Source organism: Sminthopsis crassicaudata, chromosome 4 (assembly GCF_048593235.1).
Source record: "Sminthopsis crassicaudata isolate SCR6 chromosome 4, ASM4859323v1, whole genome shotgun sequence".
NCBI classification, from domain to species: Eukaryota; Metazoa; Chordata; class Mammalia; order Dasyuromorphia; family Dasyuridae; genus Sminthopsis; species Sminthopsis crassicaudata.
In genome coordinates this window covers 49,638,488-49,662,949 of record NC_133620.1, presented here as the reverse complement: position 1 = coordinate 49,662,949, position 24,462 = coordinate 49,638,488, and the positions used below count along the sequence as shown (strand labels likewise).

At 37.7% G+C, this 24,462-nt stretch overlaps 1 protein-coding gene across 5 annotated transcripts in view; it reads right to left on the bottom strand.

The window, feature by feature from the left end:
• LOC141541874 (carboxyl-terminal PDZ ligand of neuronal nitric oxide synthase protein-like) overlaps nt 1–24,462 on the bottom strand; it is a 363,206-nt gene that overhangs the window by 37,481 nt on the left and 301,263 nt on the right. For all 5 annotated transcript variants that reach the window (XM_074266450.1, XM_074266451.1, XM_074266448.1 and 2 more), the window contains 3 exons: nt 20,028–20,169; nt 4,096–4,262; nt 536–706 (listed from right to left, as the gene is read on the bottom strand). In XM_074266450.1, the coding sequence (XP_074122551.1) occupies nt 536–706; nt 4,096–4,262; nt 20,028–20,169 (480 nt within the window). The remainder of the gene's footprint in view (nt 1–535; nt 707–4,095; nt 4,263–20,027; nt 20,170–24,462) is intronic.

The window sequence follows — 24,462 nt, the reverse complement described above, 5'->3', positions numbered from 1 at the left end:
CTATCAGATGTCTCTTAAAATATATGGGTCATCAATAGGAGCCTGGAAATCTTTTCATGAGATAAGAGCATCTCCATACTGATGGTGTGTTAGAGCTGTGTTTACTTTTCTCTTAAGGTATAGCTCTTAGAAGAGTGAGGAGAAGACAGGTCCCAAGATTCCTTCTGTTCCTGACTCCTCATCTACTTCTTCCCACCTTATAAGACACATTAAGAAGGTATGATAGGCAAGGAAGGGAGGAGCTGCATGCTCCTTCTTTCCTGGTTAGCTTAAGTGACATTAACTAACCATCTGACATCAAGCCAAGTCAGCCAAGCCCAGCTCAGAGCAGGGAGTAGATGGCAAATAAAAAATGTTTCTCCTCATTTCAACCCACCCCCCTCCCCACTATCTCCCTCCCCCAAGCGATGAAAGATGGAATGAGCAAACTTTTGTGGGTCCCTTAATGTTGAATCTGTCCCCAGAACCCCCTGAGTAAGGCTAATCAAGCCCATGAGAGTGGAGCCTGTGAGGTAGGGAGCAGGCTGAGGAGAACCTGGGCCACGGCCACTTGAGTCTGTTGCTGCTGTTGCTGGAGGAGCTGTTGGAGGAGCTGCATCTGGTGGTGGGTTGACAGTGGGGTCCCGATACTGGGCAGCTGTGAGGAAGAGGGCAGTAGCATCTTGGGGGAGGCAGTCAGAATGTTCTCCTGGTGGTGGAGTGAGACCTGGAAGAGAACCAAAGCATAATACGTTTAGGTGGAATTCTGTGGACATTCATGGTCTAGGATGACTAGGAAACAAAAAGCAATAGCAATTGAGGGCAAGTTTTAGCAGGTTCTCCCAGATCAAAAGGATTTTGCATAGGAACAGATCATCTTTTTCTCACTCTGGAACTTCCTTCAGCATTTTCTAGCTCTGTAACATCCCTCTGTCTCTTAAATCCTCTTCTCCCATTAATGACTTAATCAAGCAACAAACATTATGTGCCAGACACCTAGACTTAGCACTGGGGTTACAAATAGGGTTAGGATGGAGCCAGTTCCCACTCTCAATGAACACACAATCTAATCTCCTGGAGCTTCCATTTTGAGAGCAGACTCAGGCTAGCAATCTTTTCTTCTCCTTCCAAGTCTGCTTCTGCTTCTCAGGATTTTGCTTCCCTGCACCTACCTGGTTCTCTCCCCAAACCCACACAAACACTGAAAATTTTGTGTTACTTTCTTCCATTAGGATGTAAGCACTGGGAAGGTAGGGACTGTCTTTCTTTCTGTATGTGTTAGTAGTTAGCATATAGATGATGCTCAGTGAATTCTCACTGCTTTGCTTTACAAAGAAGTTGAGTATCAATAGGAAGGCCAAGGAAAAATTTTGGCCACTGCAATTCGCAAAAAAAGAAAAATGCAAAAGAGCTCTTGGTCCTATGTGATCCTACTTTTGCTACTATGGTGATGGTGGCAGAGTGTCAGAAAAAGAAACAGAAGGTAATAAGACTCACATAGCTTTTGGAATGTCTGTAAATATTAGCTTAGCCCTTGTTGCATTAAATGTGAGATCACTGTCCAATGAGTCAATATACAAAGGGAAAAACTGAATCACATTCATCAAAGTTCTCCTTATAAATCAAACCAGAAGAAATAGGAAAGATGACGCTCAGGTTGTCCTTGTGAGGCAGATAAGAGTAGGTTTCATTGTTCATCCAAAAGCAGTAAGGAGCATCATTTCATGGGATAGCTACTTATTTTACCTTGTGATAAGAATAAATGCAAAGATTTCCATTAAGAAAGCTACAACTTTTGAATTCTGTTTCAGAGAATGACAAAATTCTACAAAACATGAAGATCTTCCAAATCAAAACAACATTTGTCTAGTGATAATAATGCAAAGGGGCCAAAGGGGATGATGGCAAAAAAAATGTCTGTGTGTAGTAAAACTATAAACTTATTAGAATAAAGATCAAGATCAATACTAAAGTAGATGTATAAAGATTAGAAGATATGGCATCTAACTTAAAAAAATCTTAAACCTGACATATGTAAACAATTGTTACAAAAAAAAAAATAAAAGGAAACAGATAAAGGAATAGAGATCTTAGACTCTCAAATGTGCTGCAAGAAAAGACCTTGAAGGCTTCTCTAGTTCAGCTCCCTTATTTTACAAATGAGGAACCTGAGGCTTAAAGGTTAAATGACATGCCCCAAATCACACAGGTAGTAAGTGATAGAACCAGAAATTAAATCCAGGTCTTCTGATCCCAAATCTAAAACCCTTCCCACTAAAAGAGCTTAGGAAAGACCTGAGAGAAAAAAGAACTCGATATTATCAAACACACATATATGGTAGCTAAGGCTAAGGCTAAGTCTAAGGCTAACTCCAGTTCATAATCTGAGGATGGTGAACTATTGGAAGCTATGCTGTTGTTGTTCAATTGTGTCTAACCCTTTGTAATTCCATTGGGAATTTTCTTGGTAAAAGATACTGGAGTGGTTTGCCATTTCTTTTCCAGTTCATTTTATAGATGAGGAAACTGAAGTAAACAGGGTTAAGTGACTTGCCCAGGGTCACACAGCTAGTAAGTATCTGAGGCTGGATTTGAATTCAGGGACTTGAGTCTTCTTCAATTCAAGCCCAATGTTTTAGCCATTGTACTACCTAATTGCTATTAAAAGCCATATCATCTCACAAACTAAAGAGGGACTGAAGTTGTAGAAAATTTGGCATGAGACCCAATTAAGCCAGATCATCCCAAGAACAAAACGGCATGGAAGATACTCGGATAGATATTGCATATGAACACTAATCTGGGTCCATGATGGAAAAGGACAAAAAGAGAGGGATGGATTACCTGCATTTGGAAAATTATGCAACAATTTTAATGACCCCCAAATTACAAAAACCCATCTTTTCCACAATAGTCATCTTTTGCTATGGCTATGTGAATATGAATAATGAAATACTATAGTAACTAAGGAATCCATATTTTGGGTTACCCCAAGGTAATATAGTGAAGTATAGTAGTCGTATTTTAAACTTTCATAGCTTATAACAGCACTAAGACTTTTGGGATACGCTGTATTACCAATGATAAATTGCATGCAAAAAGCAGCATCAGAGACATATGGTTGGAAATGGAGGTAGGCCAGTAACATAGTGAGTGAGGGAAAAAATAGATGGATTCTATACTTTATCCTTAAGTAATGTTAGGAGACCAAAAGCAAGTTATGTTGAGTGAACCTCCTCTGTAGATGGCTGATGGGAGGTCTTAAACAAGAACAGCATAGCTTGAGAAGACATGGAAGTATTATAGCAAAGACTTTTGGAACCAAGACTCTCTTCAATGAGATCAGACGTGTTAAATTGGTGAAATATTGACATGTATGGGTAAGAAGCCAAGTTGTGCCCTGAGATGTATGGATGCTATTCTCTCCACTGATAAATATTCAAAGTGGCTCGAAGAGGAAACTGTGAGTTGTCTGACTGTAACTGATTAGGGACGGGGTAAGTAGAGCTTGTCGAATAAACAACACAGTTGGACAATTATATTTTGACACTTTGGCAATCAATCTAACTCAGCAGGAGACAGATGACTCATATCATCCAATCTCTCCACATCTGATCACAATCCTTTAATGCTCAGTCATTTCAGGCCACATCGTCATAATTAGCTATGGCCCCCATTTTGGAAACTCATATGGAAAATGGGAAAGGGGATAAAGGAGAAGATGAGTTTGCTTCAATGCAAAACTCTGCTGAATCTGATATATAATTGCAGCACACTGAGATGGCCCTCTCAGAGGTGGGAAAATCCCTGTGAAATTCATATAAGAATCAACTAAGTTTGGGCCCCAAATATAAAAGGATGAAATCTCCGTTGGTTAAAATCAGTTTCCATCTGTCCTTCTATTTCAACTCTCTAATTCTCCCTCTTTAATCTTTTCTAGAAGCTACATTATATGATAGCTTTTGGCCATTGCATTAGTCAGTTGAGTTGTAGGGAGATAGTTTTGTTCCAACGTTGTACCGAGAACCCAGAGACCCTGAGGATGACTGAGGGCTGGGGTGGGAGCAGGGAAAAGCTTTTGGTTCTTTCTGGGATGCTGAAAGAGTGAGAACCTACCTTGGTGTCAGTAAGGGGGTCTCCTTCCTTCCCCACTGCATCAAGGTCAGTCACCCCTCGGCTGAAATCTAGGATGTCATTTCCTGGGAGAGGGATGTCCACAGCATCAATGTCAGTCTCTTCTGCAGTGGCTGTGGAGGCCTTCTCAGCTCCAGTCAGTTGGCGGGCTACAGGGACAAGAGAACAGAAGTGATACATCTCATAACAAGTCTGGCATCCCCCACTGGTGGCTCAGCTCAGGGGTAGAATTCTCATCTGTCATGGCAGAAGTCAGGCTCAATTCCTGGCCAATACAACAAACAATTTTGAGAATTGGAATAGTGCAGAGATACCAAACATATAGTCCACAGGCTGCTTGCAGTCCACAACACTCCTTAGTGCAGTCTGAACCAGATTAAAATGGAATTGGAAAATAAAAAAAAATGATACAACCTAGGCAATGTTACACTTTAAAAACAAAATCGATATGAAGCCCTCAGGGATCCTCATTGGGCCCCATTACTATTGAAGTTTGACCACTGGCACAATGCATAGAATGCTGGCACTGGATTCAGGAAGACCTGGATTCAAATCCCAATTCTGACACTTTCTTCCTAGCTGTGTATGTCTCAAAGCCTCAGGTTCTTCATCTTTATTAAATAAGAGGGTTTATTTAGATGAGATCTAAAAATCCCTTTCTAGTTCTCAATCTTTGACTCTATGAACCTTGCATCTGTATAACACCAGATACTTTTAAAAACATGTGTTCCCAGTCAGGTAGTATTGAAAGAAAGACATATATTTCAATGAAAGACATTCCTTTTTAGTACTACTTATATCATTCATGGGAATTAAGCTTCTTGATAGATGGAATAAAGAAGCTGAATTGGAGATCACTTCCAACTTTATGAATCTATGTGTAAGCCACTACATAAGACACTTTTCTGTTCCAGTTTTGCTATCTGAATGTACTTCTCCCTTAGCTTCAGAGAATCAGTCTTACAGCTAGAATGGAAACTAATTCAAAGATCATCAAATCCAATCTCTTCATTTTACAGACAAAGAAATTGAGGCCCACAGACATTATGTGATTTGTCCAGACACTCAATCTATGTGTGCCATGTATCATACTCCTGTGTAGCTAAGTCTCTCCAGGTAAGGAAGCAACCAGTCAGTCGGCGAGTCTGTGTCTGAGTCTGAAAGTGCCCATAGGTTCTTTTTCACAAAGCAGGCTAGGCCAATAGATTCTAAGCCCGTGTCCTGGGAATTAAGGACACAGATTTGACAAAGCTGAACTGAACACACAATTAGGAGCTACTTTTTCCCTTTTCCTTTTACTGCATCTAGAGAACTAGACTTGACCAGTCTGAAGTGTCTGCTTCATAGCACAAATTGTCCTGTGAATTCTTCTGCTGCAAACCCACAAAAGCCATTAGGGGAAACATGACTGATATTTACAAAGTATTTAAACAGTGCATCTGGATTTTCTCTGGGCTGCTCCTGGGAACTCTAAAGATGGGTCTGTTTAGGGTTTAGGGGGGAGTTTATAAGAAGAGGCAACAGCTGTGGCCAGTTGAGTTGGCCAGAAGGAGTGGGCAGCTGCTTCAGCAACCACTTCCCATGCTGAAAGAGATACAGCTCTAAAAAGGGGGGAATCTTCTCTGTACAGAAAGGGTGAATGAAAAAATAAATATCTTTTGTTTTTCTATCCTTAATTTCCAAATCTATCTCTCTACCAAAGAGAAATATTGAGAAATAAAAAGGAAAACAAACAATGCATCCCAACTAACCAATTATCAACTAATTCTGAGAGATATACAATGTGACCTATCTAGGGTCTAAAGAAAATGAGATTCTTTTTTTTTTTTTTTTTTTTGTTCCCAGTACACACAAAAAATATTTATTGAATTGAATTGAATGAAGTCAAAGACAAGAAGTATAGATCAGATGTGCTAGCACAAATTGAGTATATGAGTGGAATATTACCCTGCCAAGGATAATGCCAAGTCCAGGAAAATCTGAGGCCATTAGGACTATAGCTAAAAAAATTTTGGTTTTGTAGAGAAACAGGAGCAACTCCAAATAATAAAAGTAAAAAATGAATCAAGATGGAAACTAGCTTCTTGAACAATCACAAAAAAAAGGTTGGGGAGGATTCAGGGAAGATGGTGAAGTAGATTGGCAAATTTTAAGTTTCCTGATTTCCCTCACAGATAGAACAAATTTGCACCTCAGGGTGAACATAAACTGATGAAAAACAAAGAAGACTTGGGGCAGAACACGGATCTGAATCCAGGAAGACTGAAGGAACCTTGGCTGATTGGGAACACCAGATGAAGCTGTGCTGCTGAGAAGTGGGGGCCCTGGATGAGAAGGAACCAGCACCTAGTGAGTGCAGAAACAGTAGGGCAGGGAAGCTGCTAGTTGTGGGCACTTGCATGAGGGTGGACCTTTTGGTTTGAGGTTTCTAATCAGAGAGGAGAGCTGATGGGAAGCTTGAGACATTGTTCCTCCACCCCACAATTAGAGATGCTTAAACTAATTTAACCTCTCATTTAAAAAAAAAATTAATTGTCAAAGAAAGAATCCTACCATTGAAACATGTTATGGGAACAGAGAAGACTAGTGTTCGTCTTCAGAAGAGGACACTTTAGTTAAAAAAAAAAAAGCCTTCTATCCCAAAGAGTAAAGTGACATGCATGGCTCCCTAACCAAAGAGAATTTATAAAAAAATCTCAAAAAAAGAACTTAAAAATCAAATGAGAGACATTGAGGAAAAACTAAAAAGAAAAACAAAAACCATGAAAAAAAGAAAATTATGAAAAAAGTTAACCAACTAGAAAAGAAGGTACAGAGTCTCAAAGATGAAAACAATTCTTTGAAAATTAAAGTTGGGGCAGCTAGGTGGCACAGTGGATAGAGCACCAGCCTTGAATTCAGAAGGACAGGAGTTCAAATCTGGTCTCAGACACTTAACACTTCCTAGCTGTGTGACCCTGGGCAAGTCACTTAACCCCAGCCTAAAAAAAAAAAATTAAAATTGAGCAAGGGGAAGCCAATGAAGCTATGAGAGACCAAGAAATAACAAAACATTATAAAAAATGAGAAAATAAAGAATGCAAAACATAAGAAAAACAACAGATCTGGACAACAAATAAAGAAGAAAAAATGTAAGAATAATTGGATTGAAAGCAATTTCTGAGCCTTGACACAGTAACAAAGGAAATTATCCAAGAAAATTGTCCTGGAATGATAGAACATGAGAAGAAAGTAGAAATAGAAAAAATCCATTGATCACCATCTCAAAGAGATCCTTTATAGAAAAAAGCACAGGAATATTATTGCCAAATTTCAAAATCCCCAGATCAAAGAGAAAAATTTGCAAGAAACAAGAAAAAAAAACAATTCAAGTATATAGGAGTTACAATTAAAATTTTACAAGATTTATCAGCAACTATAATAAAAGACCACAGGTCCTGGAATCATAACTACTGACAATCAAAAGACCTAGGCCTGCTGCCAAAAATATCATACCCAGCAAAATTATAATTTTAAATAAGAAAGTATGGACATTTAACAAACTTGCAGATCTTCAGGACTTTCTATCAACCAAATCCTAACTTAACAGAAAATTTAACATATAAGAACCAATATGAAAGACCAATTTTAAGGAATTTAACATGGACAAACTGTTTAAACCTGGAAAAATATTTTTTATAAATGTATATGTTCAAGATGCATATCAACAATAGAAAGATTGGCAGAATTAAGGTAAAATAGTAATCATGTAATACAAATGAGGTGCAGAGGAAGAATAGACACAGAGGCAGTAGAGAGGGGAAGAGAGTTCATAGTTTTGAAAACATCACATCAGGAATGGATTCAATAGGCAATGCTACATATATACCATGAAGGGTATAGCATCCTGCAAAATCTAAAAGAAATAAGGGGAGAGGAATGGGTGGATGGGGAAGCAAAAGGGAGGGAAGAAGATAAATAAAGGATCCTTGGGTACGGGGAGGTTAAATAATAGTAAGGCAAGTTAGGGAGCAGAATTAAATTAAAGAGTTAGCAGGGATACAAAAGATGTGTGTGTATGTGGGGTGTGAATATGTAAGTTTTTATCTACATATATATGTATATACACATACACACACATACACATACATAAATATATCTTTCCTTAACTGTTTGGAGGTAAGGAGGGTGAATAGGGGGAAAAAGAATAAAGTAAACAAGATGCACAACAAAGAACAATTTACAAGAAAGTAAAGAAAAAGTGGACAATCATGTTTTGGTTTATTTTGTTTTGTATTTCTTTTTTACTTTTCTTACTCTATTTTTCAAATAAAACAAATTTAATTTAAAAAAGAAAGCAAAGTTGAAGAAATGGGAGTTATCTAATCTGAAAAAAAGAAAGTTCAGAGATGACAATGATTCAGTAAAACAAGAATGAGGTAGTGTGACATGTAAGAAGAAATGCTTATGTGAAGAAGTTTAGTAAGGACAGATTTATAGTTGAAGATCAGAGAAGAGAGAAAAATAAAGGTAATATTGTCATCAAATGCCTTCTGGACAGAAAGAGGATACAGACAAAGAATTTGGGAAACATTATCCAGGTTTTATTTGGAGGTCTTTTTCTGCCAAAGTGGGGAAAAATCTAATAATTTCTTAATGTACTTTTATGATATTATTCTTTAAAGGTTAAGAAGTCAACAAAGAGAAGTTTCTGAATCAGATTTTCATTGACAAGAATAAATTGTATTCTGGTGTGAAAATAATGAGAATTTTGTTTGGGATTGAAAAGGGGTAAGGAAGTAAGCAATTCCTTTTAAAGAAGAAAGCTATAGATAGGAAAGCTAGGCATGGTTTGGCAACCTCTCAAGATCCTCTCAGATGATATTTCAAGGAATTCATAGGAAGGAAAGGTACATTTTGTAGGAGGATAGATTAAGCATGCTAATAATACCTTTGGTAAAGCAATAAACTGATCCAACCATCTTGGAAAATAATTTGGAGTCATATAGAAAATTCAACAAATTGGGCATACCTTTGATGCAAAAATACAGCTACTATGAAATTACCTCACAGAGGTAGCTACAGAGAGAGAACATATGGAAGCTCATTGAGGGCAAGAGCTGGTTTTGTTTTTCTCTGTATTTCTTGCACTTAGCACAATGTTTGTCATATACTATTTTTAAAATATATGGCTATTGATTTATATATGAATAATATTTATGCAATTACTTCTTGTAGTTCTATAAGAATTAAAAACAAAGCTAGTGCACAGTGACTAGGGAATGGCAGAACAAATTGTAGTATATGGATGGAACAATGATTTTGCTATAAGAAATATGAAAAATAAATTATTCAGAGAAACAAACACATGTAAACTTTTATAAAATTGAGTAAATTGAACCAGGAAAACAATTTATATGATGAACACAGTAAAGTAAAAGAAAATAAGATTGAAAGATGTGAGAACTCTGCTCAATGCAATGACTAATTGTAACTTCAAAGGACTTGGGATATGGATATTAAGTCATACATTATCACACCTGGCCCATTTGTAGTTTTGGTTTGCTTAGTGGAACCTCTTTGTTAAGGGACAGGAGGAGGAAAAAAATATATATCAGAGAAAAAAAAAAAAAAAACAGGTCACAACATTACGTCACAGTGGTGATTCTTATAGTTGTGATTAGGTTGTATGACTTCTAAGGTCCTGTCATCATCTTATCTAAAGCACTTTTTACAGGTGAGAAAACACACATTTTACTGATGAGAAAACTTTGTCCCCAGAGAAGTTAAGTAGCTCACGTAAGACAGGGGCAAAATACAGACTATGAGCCAGAATAGCTCATCCTTAGTTTACTGTTTTCATGACATCAGACTGTCTTTCTTGCTTTTCAGGTACTCAATCACACATTTCCTTTCAACAGATCATTCTTGTTCCCATACTTATAGTCTCTCCCTTCTCTCCCCATTCTACCCCCAATTAGCGCCTTTTGAAATCAATCATGTTTCTGTCTCTTAAAAGTTCTAACACAGGGCCTTGAACATCATAAAATATTTAGTAAATTCTTGCTGTTGGTTAAATATCTCACTAGCTTCCAGAGATGGCCCTAGCCTAGAACTGGAGATCAATACTCATCCATCATGGTGTTATTGCTTTGCTATTTCCCATGTCCCACCCACTCTGTCCCAAACTTCCTGTCTGCCTGACATCTCCAATAATGCATGTCAAAAAAGAAGCTGCCAAAGTTGGGAGAAAAATTCCTAAGCATTGCTAGGGGCTGCTCGCTAATGACTGTCATGAATCTAGGTTACCTTTGGGCTATAGCCTGTCAGTTTCTTAATATGAAAAGTATAAACTCCCAGTGTCTTAGGCTTTGCAAAACTCCTTTCACTGCTTTCAGATGACCTCTATGATTCCTTTTCATCCTTAGAGGTCATGGCAGGTCCAATAATATACCTAGGTAGTGATAAGTCCAGAGACAAATCTAAGGTAGTTTGGTTGTAAATCTAACTAAAATATCTTCCATGGTTGCTTAAGGATGAGGGTAACTTTATCTGGAAAGCAAGTCATTTACTCTCTCGAGATCTGTTTCTTTCATTTGTGAAATGAGACAGTTGGCTTAGATGCAAGATTATCTTGAAATTTTTTTCAAATAATAATAGCTTTTTACTAAAAGTTATCATGCTTAGTTTTGCAAAATACTTAACAAATATTATCTCATTTGATCCTTATAACAACGCTGGGAGGTAAGTGCTACTGTTATGAGTTAAAATGATTTACCCTGGGTTACTCAGTAAGTGTCTGAGACTGGATTTGCACTCAGGTTCCTGAGTTCCTGATTCCTGATGCCAAGGAAGTTCTGCTTTTTGACTTGATTTTGTAATCACAGATTTAGAGTCCAAACCCCTCATTTTACAGAGAGGCTAACTTTTACAAAGTCACATACAATTAATGAGCATCCCAGTGGGATATGAACCCAAGACTTCTGAGTCCACATTGAGCCCTCTTGCTATTTCACAGTACTGCCTCTCCTATTCTCTTGATTGATCAAGATATCAAAAAAAGGGACAGGGTAAATGTATGTAGAGAGGGTTGAATGAGAAACAAGACCAACCACATTCACGGAACTATAACTCAGAGAGCATCTCCTAATGACAATGGAAAAGAATATGGACTCTGCAATATTCAACAGCACATTCTTACTATAAATAATATATCCATTGTGAGCTAAGGAAAAGAAGGCCTAGGATATATGGAATAGACTCCCAAATAGTGTTCCTGTCCACTGACTATGAAGCGACCTTGCTTTTCTGTTGAATGGAGGAGGGCATTTGTTGTCAGACCTGGTTTAAGTATTATCTAATTTTGTTTAACTGTAGTCCTTTGAAGCAAGGGAAGGCAGGCTAGGGAGTGGACAGTGGTAACAGTGGCACTCAAAGAGTTGTACAGCTTGGATGATTAAATATTAATAATTTAAATATTTTCAAAGTAATTTTCTTCTAAAGAGTTTGAGGTCTATCAAACGCCATTCTCTTCCTCCATGTCCCATATATACATATTCCAAATACTGACAGATTTCATTATGAGGGGAAGTCATTTTTTTTAAAGACAGCAGAAAAGAGGTGATTTAGAAATCTTTGTACAATATATCTTGTGGATATGGTATGGACTATGTATGGACTAGAGGAGAACAAACAGGGCTCCTCCATAAGCCTTGGTGATGGTGGAAGGTGAACTCCTCCTAGAACTGAGTTCTGGAAGGACATGTGCGCAAATGTTGCCCAAAGAGACAAACTGGGAGATTCACCAAGTGAATGGGGCAATTTTAGGGACAGAAAGGGGAACAAAGGTTAAGGCAGCGAGAGAGGTATATAGGAGAAAGACAAGAGCAGAAGGACAGAAATGGAGAATAGACAACAATCCAGGAAGCCATAGACAAAGATTCCTCAGGGTTTACAATTATTCACAATAAAGAAGCTTTCTCTGCAGAGAGACCTACCATTTCTCAACAGTGAAGCCTTCTTTTTTCAGAAAAAAGAAACACTTCATTAAATGGAAAAATCTCAAGTGTGGATCCCGCTAGTTTTTTAGAAAATTGTATAAGGTCCCTGAATCTTAAGGTGCTCTATGTGAGAAAATTAAAGTCAATTCAATTCTATTCATCCAATAAACATTTATTAAGAACTTATTATATGCAAAAAAATCCTTGTTAGGGACTTAGGACAGAATAGCAAAAACATCTTCCTTGGAGGGGAAGAGAAATTATAATTACACCTTGGCCATTAAATAATCCCATCAACTGCCTTCAATTTGTACTTAGCCTCCACCACTGGGTAATCTTCTAAGCAACAATCTTAAGAATTTAAAAGAACCCTCCAAACTTCCCATTGTAGAGATGAGGAAATTGATACAGGAAAGGAGTAAATGGCACACTCAACAATTGTCACATAGTGGCAAAGCCAGGCCCAGGATTCCATTTAATCAGCTTTTATTTGACACGTATTTAAAAATAGTCCCCTTAGTGCTAGGCACTTGGGATATATACAAAGATTAAAAAAAGAAGAAGAAAAAAGAATAATACAAGATGTATCTTGTTACAAGTTTTAAACAAGATACAAGTTTTAAATAGACAAGTATGTATCACAAACATATGTTACATACACAAAAATCAAATACATAGTATTTGAAGAGGCACTAACAATGAGAAACATCAAGAAAAGTCTCTGATTGAAGGGAGCTGTTGAATCTTGAACAGAATTGGAACAGCAAGAGATAGAGCTAAAGAGGGAGGACATTGTGTAAAAGGTATGCAAAAAGGAAATGGAGCCATGGATACAGGAAATATGCAGGAAGTCAGTTTCCTTGGATTTTGGAGGAGGAAGAACAGGTGTCGTGGAAAGAATACAGCTCTTGGAATCAGAAAGATCTGAATTCAAATCCTGACTCAGACATTAGCTGTGTTACCCTGGGCAAGTTAGATACCTTCCATTTGCCTCAGTTTTCTCATCTACAAAAGAAGATAATAACACCCATGCCTCAATATCATGAGGTTAAACAAGATGTCTGTAAAGCAATTTGTGAATGTTGAAGCACTATACAAACATTATCTAGTATTATTCTGTTGTTATTGTTATTCAGTCATTTCGGCATGTCTGACTCTTTGTGACCCTATTGGAGCTTTCCTGGTAAAGATACTAAAGTGGTTTGCCATTTTCTTCCTCTTTCTTCCTCTTCCTCCTCCCCCTCCTCTTCCTCCTTCTCTCTACTCCTCTTCCTTCTCTCTCCTCTTCCTCCTCCTCCTTCTTACTATTACCAGACTATAAACAGCTTGAAAGCAGGGACCATGTCTTATGTGAGGTTTTCAACTTTCCCAGTGTCTACCCACCACAATACAGGCGCTTAAACATGTGCTAGATGGATTATGGAAAGAACACTTGAGGCTTGGGACCCCACATTTAGAGCTGGAAAGCAACTCAAAGTTATTTTGGTTCAGACTCCTTGTTTTACAAAATGAAGAAACAGGCCCAGAGAGCTTAATCCCCCCATACCCTAAATAAAGGCAGGTGATGGTAGAGAAGGAATTCAAACCCAGATCATATCTTCTGACTTCAAAATTCAGCACCCTTTCTACCATCCCACTGTGTCTTACTTATTTGCCTAGAATTCAGGGCTTTTGTCTTCCTTCATATTTGGTGTACTTCCCATCAAGTCACCTGCTTTTTAGTTTTTATTACTCAACAGAATATATTCTAAAAAATCATTTCAAAAGGGGAGAAATCAGTTACGGATGCCTGGTTCCTTTACCATGGTGGGCTTAGCAGACAACAGCTCCAATATCTCCTTTTCATCTTAACCAGAAGCCTATTTCACCCCCATTTTATTTTGTAGTTCAGTCAAATAGTCTTAACTTCACTGAAACACTGTCTGGCCAGTGTTTTGACTTCCCTGTAGAAAGATGTTATATCTTAAATAAACAATTTTTATTTAGGCATTATGAAATGAGTCGTGAATCCTATCTGGTCTAGGCAAATGTTTCCACAGATGGATGTTAGGCATTGATTATCTCCCTGTATCTCTAAGCTAGCATCGTCATCACAGTTTTAATATTGTTTAGAACTGTATTGCCCATGAAGACCTACAAGACATAGATTTAAACAGAAAATTGTCCCTATCTCCATCATGACAATATAAGAACATGAATTAATTTCCAAGATCTTAGTTTTTTTTCATTTTTTAATATTAGCTTTGTTTTCAGAATACATGCAAGGATAGTTTTCATCATTCACTCTTACAAAACCTAGTGTTCCTTTTATTTGTTAATAAAAATAAAGGTGATGTCATTTTATTAGTCAGTTTCATTCTTCTTCATCATTCTTATTTCCTCTAATCCTTTTCTATCTTATTGAAGGAATAATAAGTATTAAACTTCAGTCTTCTTATCTGCACAAGAACCTATTGATATCTCTATTTTCCATCAGTGGCTCCACTTGATTTCTACTGAAAGAACACAGTGATTCCCCCTGGAGAAATTCATCACCCAAATTCTCATTCTAATGCAGTATGATTCAGCTTTTAATACTCAGAACCTTTTCAGCATCCTCAGTTGTTCCTCCCCTCTTTGGAGGGATGGAGAGCAGAGCAATAAACTCTTCCCAGAGTCTTGCTTTATAGAAGAATCTGAACTTTCCAGATAACTTTATTTTTCATCAGCTCTGCTTGATTTCAGTGTCATGTGCTTAGCACAATGTCTGGCACATAATACAGACTTAATGCTTGTTGATTATTAACTATATGAGATAAAACATGTAAAACCAACAGTATTCCTCAGTCCTGACCTGTTCTATCCCACTTTAATCTTGCAATAATAATAATGATATAATATGAGACTATAATTATATAATGATAATTAGATATTATATATAATACCTATAATGATATAATGATAATTATAGTTGGCATTTACATACAATTTAAAAATTGATAAAGAGCTATACATATGTTATCTTACCTAATATTCACAACAACCTTGTAAGGTAGATGCTACTATTATTCCCTTTTTATAGATCAAGAAACTGAGGCTGAGGCTGAGTAGGGTTAAAATGACTTGTTAAAAAATGAATGAGTATCTGAGGCAGGATTTGAACTCAAATCTTCCTACCTCCAAGGCCAGGCTCTTCCTAGAGGTCTCCTGTGCAGAAAAGGCTGAAACCTCCCTAGGCTCATAGTATCTGAGAACTAAAAGAACCTTGGAGGTCATCATATCCAAACATTTCATTTTACATAAGAAATGACTGTGGTTCCTGGGGGGGGGGGGGCTAATTAACTTGTCCCGGATTAAGCAGGTAGAATAACAATAAGAGAATCAAGATTTGAATTTGGGTCCTTTAATGCCAAATCTAGAACTCTTTCCTTATTCTGTAATGCTTTCTATCCTCCAACATATCACATTATGAATGTAGTTCTCTAGCTACACTCTATTCACTTCTGTTCTAATTTCTACCTTTTTGTGTGAGGGGGAGATGGTTTCAAATTTATCTATTGGGTGAAAAGATTATCCCTGGCATTCAGTTGTCTTGACAGAAAACACTTTCTTTATTCTCCCTTTTCCATTGATGTGTTCTCCTTCTCTCTCTCTCTCTCTCTCTCTCTCTCTCTCTCTCTCTCTCTCTCTCTCTCTTTCTCTCTCTCTCTCTCTCTCTCATATTTATATATTTATCTCTCTATTTATCTCTACCCCCTTCCCTCTTTGTCTCTCTCATTCTCTATTTCTCTTATCTATATAGTTACCTATCTCTCTATCCATTTCTCTTATTTATATATCTACCTAAGTCTATCTGCCTGTCTCTATATCTATCTTTATAGAGATAGAACTCTAACTCTATTTCTATTTATCCATTTATCTACCTCTTTCTTTTAGATGTGCATATATATATATGTATATATATATATGTAATGTATATCTATCTCTATCTCTACCTATCTCTCTTTCTATCTCTATTTCTTTTATCTATATATCTACCCATTTCTATATATCTATATCTATAAATCTACTATTTCTCTGTATTTATTTATATCTATATCTATCTCTCTCTATTTCTATATCTATCTATCTCTCTTTATATTTATGTGTTTCTATGTATGTATATCTATCTATCTACCTTCTTTGTATCTAGCTAATTTGGATGTTGGCTCTCTCATTAGATCATAAACTCCTTGAGGGCAGGAACCTATTTTTGTTCATTCTTTTTATCCCAAGTACTTAGTATAATACTTGGCTCACACTAAGAACCTAATAAATACTTCTTCCTTTGACTAGAATAATAGATTAGCTTTCCCCCTTTTCTCCAGTCCTGTCTATTCCTCTCCATTTCTAATTGTTCTCAAGAGACTCCATTCCTCTACTTATTCAGTCCTACCTACTGGGAACAATGTGAAGCCTTGGAGAATAAATCAAGTTTTTCAGATCTTCTGTGTTAATATTAATGGAGTCCAGTGATCAAACACACAGCCTCTGGGCACTGGTTCATTCCTTTTAAATTAAGGGATGGCATTTTGGGGAAAACAACTTCCTAGCTTTTTTTCTTTCTAGTTTGCACTTTTTCTTGACTGGGAATAAAACCTGCAGAGCTGACAATGGTGATTGGTAGAAATAAGCGCCAAGAAGAGCCAAGCTCTAGCTCTTTACCAGCAAGGCCACCGCAGGGAGAAGGTATCACCCTTAAAGATACATGAACATCAGGGATAAGAATGAGTCATTATCAATCTTTTTCCACATGGATGAAGTTCTGAAACCCAATCCCTAAGGTTTAGAAAGAAGCAAATCAGCTTTCATTCTTAACTGAATAAAGCAGCTTGCTGTGTGTGCATCTATTATTTTCAAGAGGAGGTGTGACACCCTGGAAGAGAACTTGGGTTGTACCAATTACTTTTGATCTTGGGAAAATTGCTTATTTTCAGGCTTGAGGTTCAGTAGAGGTATCCAATCCAAGCCTGGTATCAACTTTATGAGCCCCCCAGAACAGAGAGCTGCAAGACTGCCAAAAGAGGGGCAAACTAGTCCAGGTCAGAAACTTTTATGTGGGTTTTCCATAATAATCAGGACTGTGATCAGGCCTGTGAGTGGGCACTGCCACTAAGCTTATAGATACCTAGTCTCAGAAAAAAAAATCACCTCACAAAATCAAATTGTTAGATTCTTGGGGCTTTGTTTTTTTTTTTCATCTGCAAAATGGGAGTAAAAATACTTATAATAACTATTCACAAAGTTGTTATGAAGCTCAGATAAGATGATACACAAATAATTTAATAACCACAAAATTCCATATGAATACCAAATATTATATTTGATCTAAGGCTTAATAGGTAGCAAAGAGGATAGGGAATAAGGAATAAGGGATAAAATCTGGAAAGATCTGAGTGTGGATCCAATGTACCACCCCCAGTCTACTTCCTTTCTAAGTGTAGAATTTTAGTTAAATCAATTCTGCCACTGATTTTAGAATGAGTACATCAATTATCAATTTCATGATGTGCCACTTTAATTTTTAAATCCCAGATAGCCCTTCCTGGCTAAGAAGCTCCCCTAAGTGATAATGCTTCTCTTTTTCATATATAAGTTCCCTAATAAGAGGGATTGTTTTATTTTTGTTTGTTTATTTGCAATTCACAATGGTAACTTCTTCCAGCATTCATTTCATAGAAAAGCTGAATCACAGAATTAAACAGTTTCTCTCAGGACAATTGGTCTGACTTTTACCCAAATAACAATCCCCACCAAGAGGATATCCCCAGATGTTCAGTCTCCAATTGAGCATTTCCAAAAAGGGGAAACTTGTTAATTTAGAGATAGCTCTATCATGGAAGGGTGGGTATCTAACTACCCCTTTTGACTCTGGTAACGAGACAGGGTACATACTGATATGAATGTCAGCAATTAGGACTTATCTTTTAAATTTCACCTTAATAGATAGAATCAGTGTCCTTTATGGATTCTGACTTCCTTATCCAGGGTGGATGAGGCTGCTGGTGGTGCACTAGATAGAATGCCAAGTCTATAGTTGAGGAAGACCTGAGTTCAAATCCTGCCTCAGGCATTTACTAGCTATGTGATCTTGGATTAGTGGCTTGACAAGTTGTTGCCTCAGTTTCCCCAACTGTAAAATGAATAGCACCTTCCTCTTTGGGTTACTGTGAGGTTCAAATGAGATCATATTTATAAGAGCACAATGTGTGCAGCATATGGTAGGTACAATATAATGCTCATTACTTTTCTTTTCCCTATGATAGCCATACCTCCCTGCTTTGTTTTATCTATGAGCCTATTACCTGTTTCTTTATTCAAAATCACTGATCAGTATATGAAACAAAACAGGGCCAAGCACTAGAAATTACTTTTCAAGCTTCCATGATACTATGAACAATGACTCTTGTGGTCTGGCTATCAACCAATTCTGTGGTCACATAAAATCTATGATCATTTAATTTATATTTGTCTATTTTGTCCACAAAATAGATATTTTGTAAAGGCTATTTTAAAATCTAAATAAGCTATATCTATAAGATTTCCTCAGACTTATCAGGTTGTGGCCAGGATACTAGCAATTTGTGTTCATCAATTACTTTTCTCCATTCTCACTAATCTTCTCTTAAATAATACATTTTAGAATCTCTTTCCCTACAGCCCTCTCCCCACCCCAAATAAAGGAAAGAAGGAACAAGAATTCATTATATGTCTACTATGTGTCAGGCACTGTGCTAAAAGTTTCATAAATATTTTCTCATTTGATCCCTACAATAACCTTGAGGGGTAGGTGTTATTGTTATCTCCATTTTATAGTTAAGGAAACTAGTCAGAAAGCAGTTAAGTGACTTGCCAAAGATCATACACCTAGTAAGTGCCTGATGATGAATTTGGGGGTCATATCTTCCTGACTTTAGGTCTAGACTTCTATCCACCCATGATTTTAAAACGATAGATTATAAAATTTATTCCTCTCAGCACAACGAAGTCATAATTAGAAATTATAGTTTTTAAATTTCTTGAAATCAATTTTTTAAAAAGAGGCTTATGGACTAAAATGCCCTGAGTTTGAAAAATGTAAATTCCAAAGTATTTTCTGGCTATTTATTTCCACATCCAAATGTGTATTTATTTTATCTTCAAACAAGAAAATAGAACTTTTTTTTTTTTAACAGCCTGGGAAAACAAATTGTTGGGATAAGTCCAACAACTCATTGAGGTCGCTTTAAACCACAGTGAATAGTAAGGAACAAATGAGGATGAAGTAGAACATCTTGACCTCCAGGTTATCATGCATGTTATTCACTATCCTCTGTCTCAAGGCAGCAACTAAATGACATCTGGCCATGCTCCCCCTCAGAAAGGTGGGCATCTTCTGAGCTAAGATCATAAGATTGAAAAAGAGATGTGGTCTTGGAGGTAATCTCATTTAACTTCACATTTCCATGATGAGTAGATAAAGACCCAGATGGATGAAATGATATTTCTCCAGGGTCAGATTATACAGCTATAAAGACTCATGGGATGGTACGACCATGGACCAGGGTAGCAAGAATATTTCCAAAGAATTGCTCCCTGGAAGGGATTATTGTTGTTCAACTATGAAAGGAGTGCATTTCTTTCTATTTTTTTATGCTTGGTTTTCTTGGTAACATAGTGAATTTTAAAATTTGAACCCTGAAACTTTTTTATTTATTTAGTGAGGCAATTGGCATTAAGTGACTTAACAAGGATCACATAGCTAGGAAGTGTTAAGTGTCTGAGGTCACTTTTGAACTCAGGTCCTCCTGACTCCAGGGCTAATCAACTATACCATCTAGCTGTCCCAAGAAATGAATTTCCACATGATTTCATGGCCCACTCCATGCCTGATTGGAGACTGATTTTATACCAGCATTAATGGAGAGGGCAGCCTACCTGGATCCCCCGAGTTGTCACTGTGCTTTTCACTCTCTCCATCTTCTTGTCCATCTGCATTCTGCTGTGTGTGCTGAAGGCTCAGCTTGTGACACACCTCAAAGGCTTGGCCCACAGTTCGGACAATCCGCATAGCTTGACTCTAGGAGACAGAGGGAAGAACATGTGAAGGAGGGGGAGAATCTGTAGTTCAGCCACAATGGTGGAAAAATGACAAAGTAGGAAAGAAAAGTCCATTGGTGGAAGGGAGAAAAACTAGCTTAAAAGACAATGACTAAGACCTGACTGTCCCCAATCAAAGGCCCACTTGTTTCACATCATGGGAATACCCAAGATATGTAAACATACATGTATTCATAAAAGAGAGAACAAAGAGAGGCAGAGAGAGATTCAGAGAAGAAAGAATTAGGAAAGAGAAAGGAAGGAAGAAAAGAGAGAGGGGGAGAGAGAAAATGAAGAGAAAGAGATAAAGGAAGGAAGGAAGGAGAGAGACAGAGACACAGGGAAGGAGGGAGGGAGGGAAGGAAGAAGAGAGGGAGGGGAAAAGGAAGGAAGAAAAGAAGGAAGGAAGGAAGGAAGGAAGGAAGGAAGGAAGGAAGGAAGGAAGGAAGGAAGGAAGGAAGGAAGGAAGGAAGGAAGGAAGGAAGGAAGGAAGGAAGGAAGGAAGGAAGGAAGGAAAGGAAGGAAAGGAAAAGAAGAAACACAGAGAGACAGAGACACACGAGAGAGAAAGACAGAGAGACACAGAGACATAGAGAGACAGAGAGGGGGAGAGAGAGGAGGGGAGGACAAACATATAGCATAGTGGAGCTTCCTTTTATCTTTCTATGGTCCAGACATTTCAAAGACAACATCATAGAGACAAGAAGCTCAACTTGCCAATAAAAATGGAAGACTCCGCATACAAACTGATGAGATCTGTTGATCATCTGGATATCTTTCTTGCACTGGAATGTTAAGTATAATAGCTTACCTACCATTTAAAATACACTTTTCATATTGCTGTTGTTGTTTAGTTGTTTCGGTCATGGATGACTCTCTGACTCCATTTGGTGTTTTCTTGGCAAAGAGACTGTAATGGTTTGCTATTTTCTTCTCCAGCTCATTTTATGAGGAACTGAGGCAAACAGAGTTAAGTAATTTGCCCAGGGTCACACAGGTGATAAGTGTCCAAGGCCAGATTTGAACTTCCTAACTCCAGGCCTGGTGCTCTATCTACTGTACCATCTAGCTCATTTTTTTACATACTTTTTCTCATTTACTTCCCACAACAACCCTGGAAGATGAGGGTGTTCTATACCCCATTTTAAAGATGAGAAAAGTGAGATTTAGAGAGGTTAATAAATAAAATGTCTTAGGTCACATAATAACCAAGTGGTAGAGATGAGACTCAAAGCTACACTTTCTGAATTTAAGTCAAGGGACTTTTCCACCTTGCCACAATGTCCCACTAAGAACTGATTGCTCATGATGAAAGTTCCACTCCTTGTTATACATCATTAGCTTTACCATTACCTTTCCAAAATACATTTGGAAGCAAATCCCTTGGCTCCTGTCAGCAGAGCAAATTCTAGAATGTATTATTAATTCTAGGATGTAATTTTGAAAGAAAAAAAAAGGAAAGAAAGAAAAAAGCATATTCTAGTGACAGGCAACAGAGCTCCAAGAACTAGTCATGCCAGACTAACATCATGCCCTGATGTGACTAATTTATTCAACCTATAGATCAAGAGAATGATCCAGGTAAGAAATGTGTAGGTCTTAGCAAGACATTTGATGGTGTCTCTCATGGCTAAGATGGGAGAAGCTTAGTCTGGATTAGAATCCAGCTACTAGCTATCAATCCTTAGAAATAATTGAATGGCCATATCCAAAGACTAGTCATTAACAGTTGGATGTCATCTTGGAAGGGGGGACATCTTGAAGGACTTTGGATGTATTTATCACTCATCAGTCATGAAAAGATGTGCACATGGTCTCGATACATAAGCCAGTCAGGAACTTCAAAACCAAAGCTCTATTTCCAAGTTTATGAGCAGCTTTGCTACCCATTCAAACACAAAGTCCCAGCAACAGATTACTCATTTCTCTGCCCTGAGAAGTCAGCTCAAAGTGACTGTTGTTCCATCGCTTCAGTCCTGTCCAACTCTTTTTGATCCCATTTGGTGTTTTTTTTTGGCAAAGATATTGGAGTGTTTGCCATTTCATTCTTCAGATCATTTTACAGATGAGGAAACTAAGGCAAACAGGATGAAGTGACTTGCCAGGATCATACAATTAGTATCTGAGGTCAGATTTAGACTCAGTTTAAAAATGAATCTTCCCAACCCCAGGCCCAGTCATCTAGCAGCTTTAAATGCTTAATAACCATAAATGCTCTCCACTTCTCAATCAGAAATACAGTGCCTTAATTATTAGGTTTGATTCCTGACTCTGACCTTCACCTAATGTCTCTGACTATTCCACATACCTATTTTTCTTTCAGATGGTACGAAGATGGAGCAGAAGAGCCCAGGAAATATCCTGTTTCCTCAGCCTTACAGGATCAGATGTGATTTAAAGCCTTTGACATGAGACATTAGAGGTCATGCAGTCCAAATCCTGTCATTTTACAGATCAGGAAGCTAAATCTCAAAGAAGCTGACCTGCTCAAGATCACAAAGAACCCAGCTCCTCCAACTCCATTGTCTACCACCCCTTAGGGACTTTTTATATTTCCTTTTAGCACTGATTACCCCTTCCTGCTGCTGCCACTTCATTTTTAATAAATTTCAAATACAAAAGCAGGTCACTGAAACTCCCTGCCCTCACCAGGGAAAAGAAGTCTATATAAAATTCAGAGGCCAAAAACTACTTATGACACAGACAAGAGCCATGTTTTTCAAAACATTCATATGTTTTTCTTCCTTCAAGAGAGCTTTTCTGAAAGAAAAAAAAAGAGAACTTTTCTGATTTCTCCAGCCTTCTCCTACTCATCCAGAAAGCATTCTTTATTTGTATTAGCCCAGTAAAATGTAAGCCTCTTGCAGTCAGGAACTGTTTCTTTTTGCTCTGTATCACTATTCCTAGAATAGTGTTTGACACAAAGGAGACACTTAGAAAAGATTACTCATTAATTGCTAAATCTGTAACCTTTTGGTGGTCAGTCTCATGGAGAGAAACTCACTTGGTGACCTTTGGTGCTAACAGAGGAAGCATGCTAAGCTACCGTACATGACATTTTTTATGTAGTAGCAACGTGTTTATTAGCTTCATTATTTTTTCCATATTAATTTAGATTGCTCATCTGTACATTCAGTGTAAAAAAGGTTCATCTAATTCTATCCTCCAACTCTTCCTCCTTAATGCAAAGGCATTTATTCTGTAGATTCATTTGACAGTACTGAATTTTTATCTGCATAAAAGAATACAGGGGCATGTTTTAGACATGGCTTCTTGCACATGAATGCAAAATGGATTCCCTTAGCTTTCCGCATAATAGAGTGGCTGTCTGCCACCTACCCAAGACTATTCTTGGCGATCTCTTTTCTCTTCCCAATATAAATGTAGTCCCAAAGCCAGCACAGGATCAGGAGAGCTCCTGTGTGTCCAGTGTTTGGATGTAGACTGGCTCTGGTCTCATTTTTGGCCTTGATTAAGGCCAAAGCAAAAACATTCAGCTCATGAGCTTGGCTCTGCTGTTACTTAGTATTTAACAGGCCAGGTCTTCAGGAAGAGTGGCCTTTACAAAGTTTCTATTAATACCCGTTTTAAGTCCTCTGGGTCATAGTGGAGCAGGGGCTCATTTTTCCATATCCTTAATATCTATGTAAGCTAGAACTTTAAAGATTTGAAAAGAGCCAGGAACAAATGGAGATGAGTAAGTGCAGTGACAAAGAGAGAGGAGTTGGGTGATGCTGGAAGGCAGCCTCTCCATCCCAGGTAGTCCTTATGCTGATGTCCCTCTCTACTTCCTCCTTGCATATCTCTCTGTATCTTCCTCTATCTCTGTCTCTTTCTCTTTTTTACTACTTCTTTCTTCTTCCTCCATATCTGTCTTCTTCTCTCTCTTTTCCTCCTTCCTTCTGTCGATCAAAAACATTGGTCACTCAGGGACTCTTCTAATCCTGTGCTGGCTTTGGGACTACATTTATGTTGGGATGAGAAAAGAGATCTCCAAGAATAGTCTTGTTTAGGTGGCAGACGGCCATTCTATTATGCGGGAAGCTAAGGGAATCCATTTTGCATTCATGTGCAAGAAGCCATGTCTAAAACATGCCCCTGTATTCTTTTATGCAGATAAAAATTCAGTACTGTCAAATGAATCCATAGAATAAATGCATTAAGGAGGAGGAGCTGGAGGATAGGATTAAATGAACTCTTTTTATACTGAATGTACAGATGAGCCATGTCTAGAACATGTTTCTCTATCTTTCTCCATGTCTCTCTTTCTCCT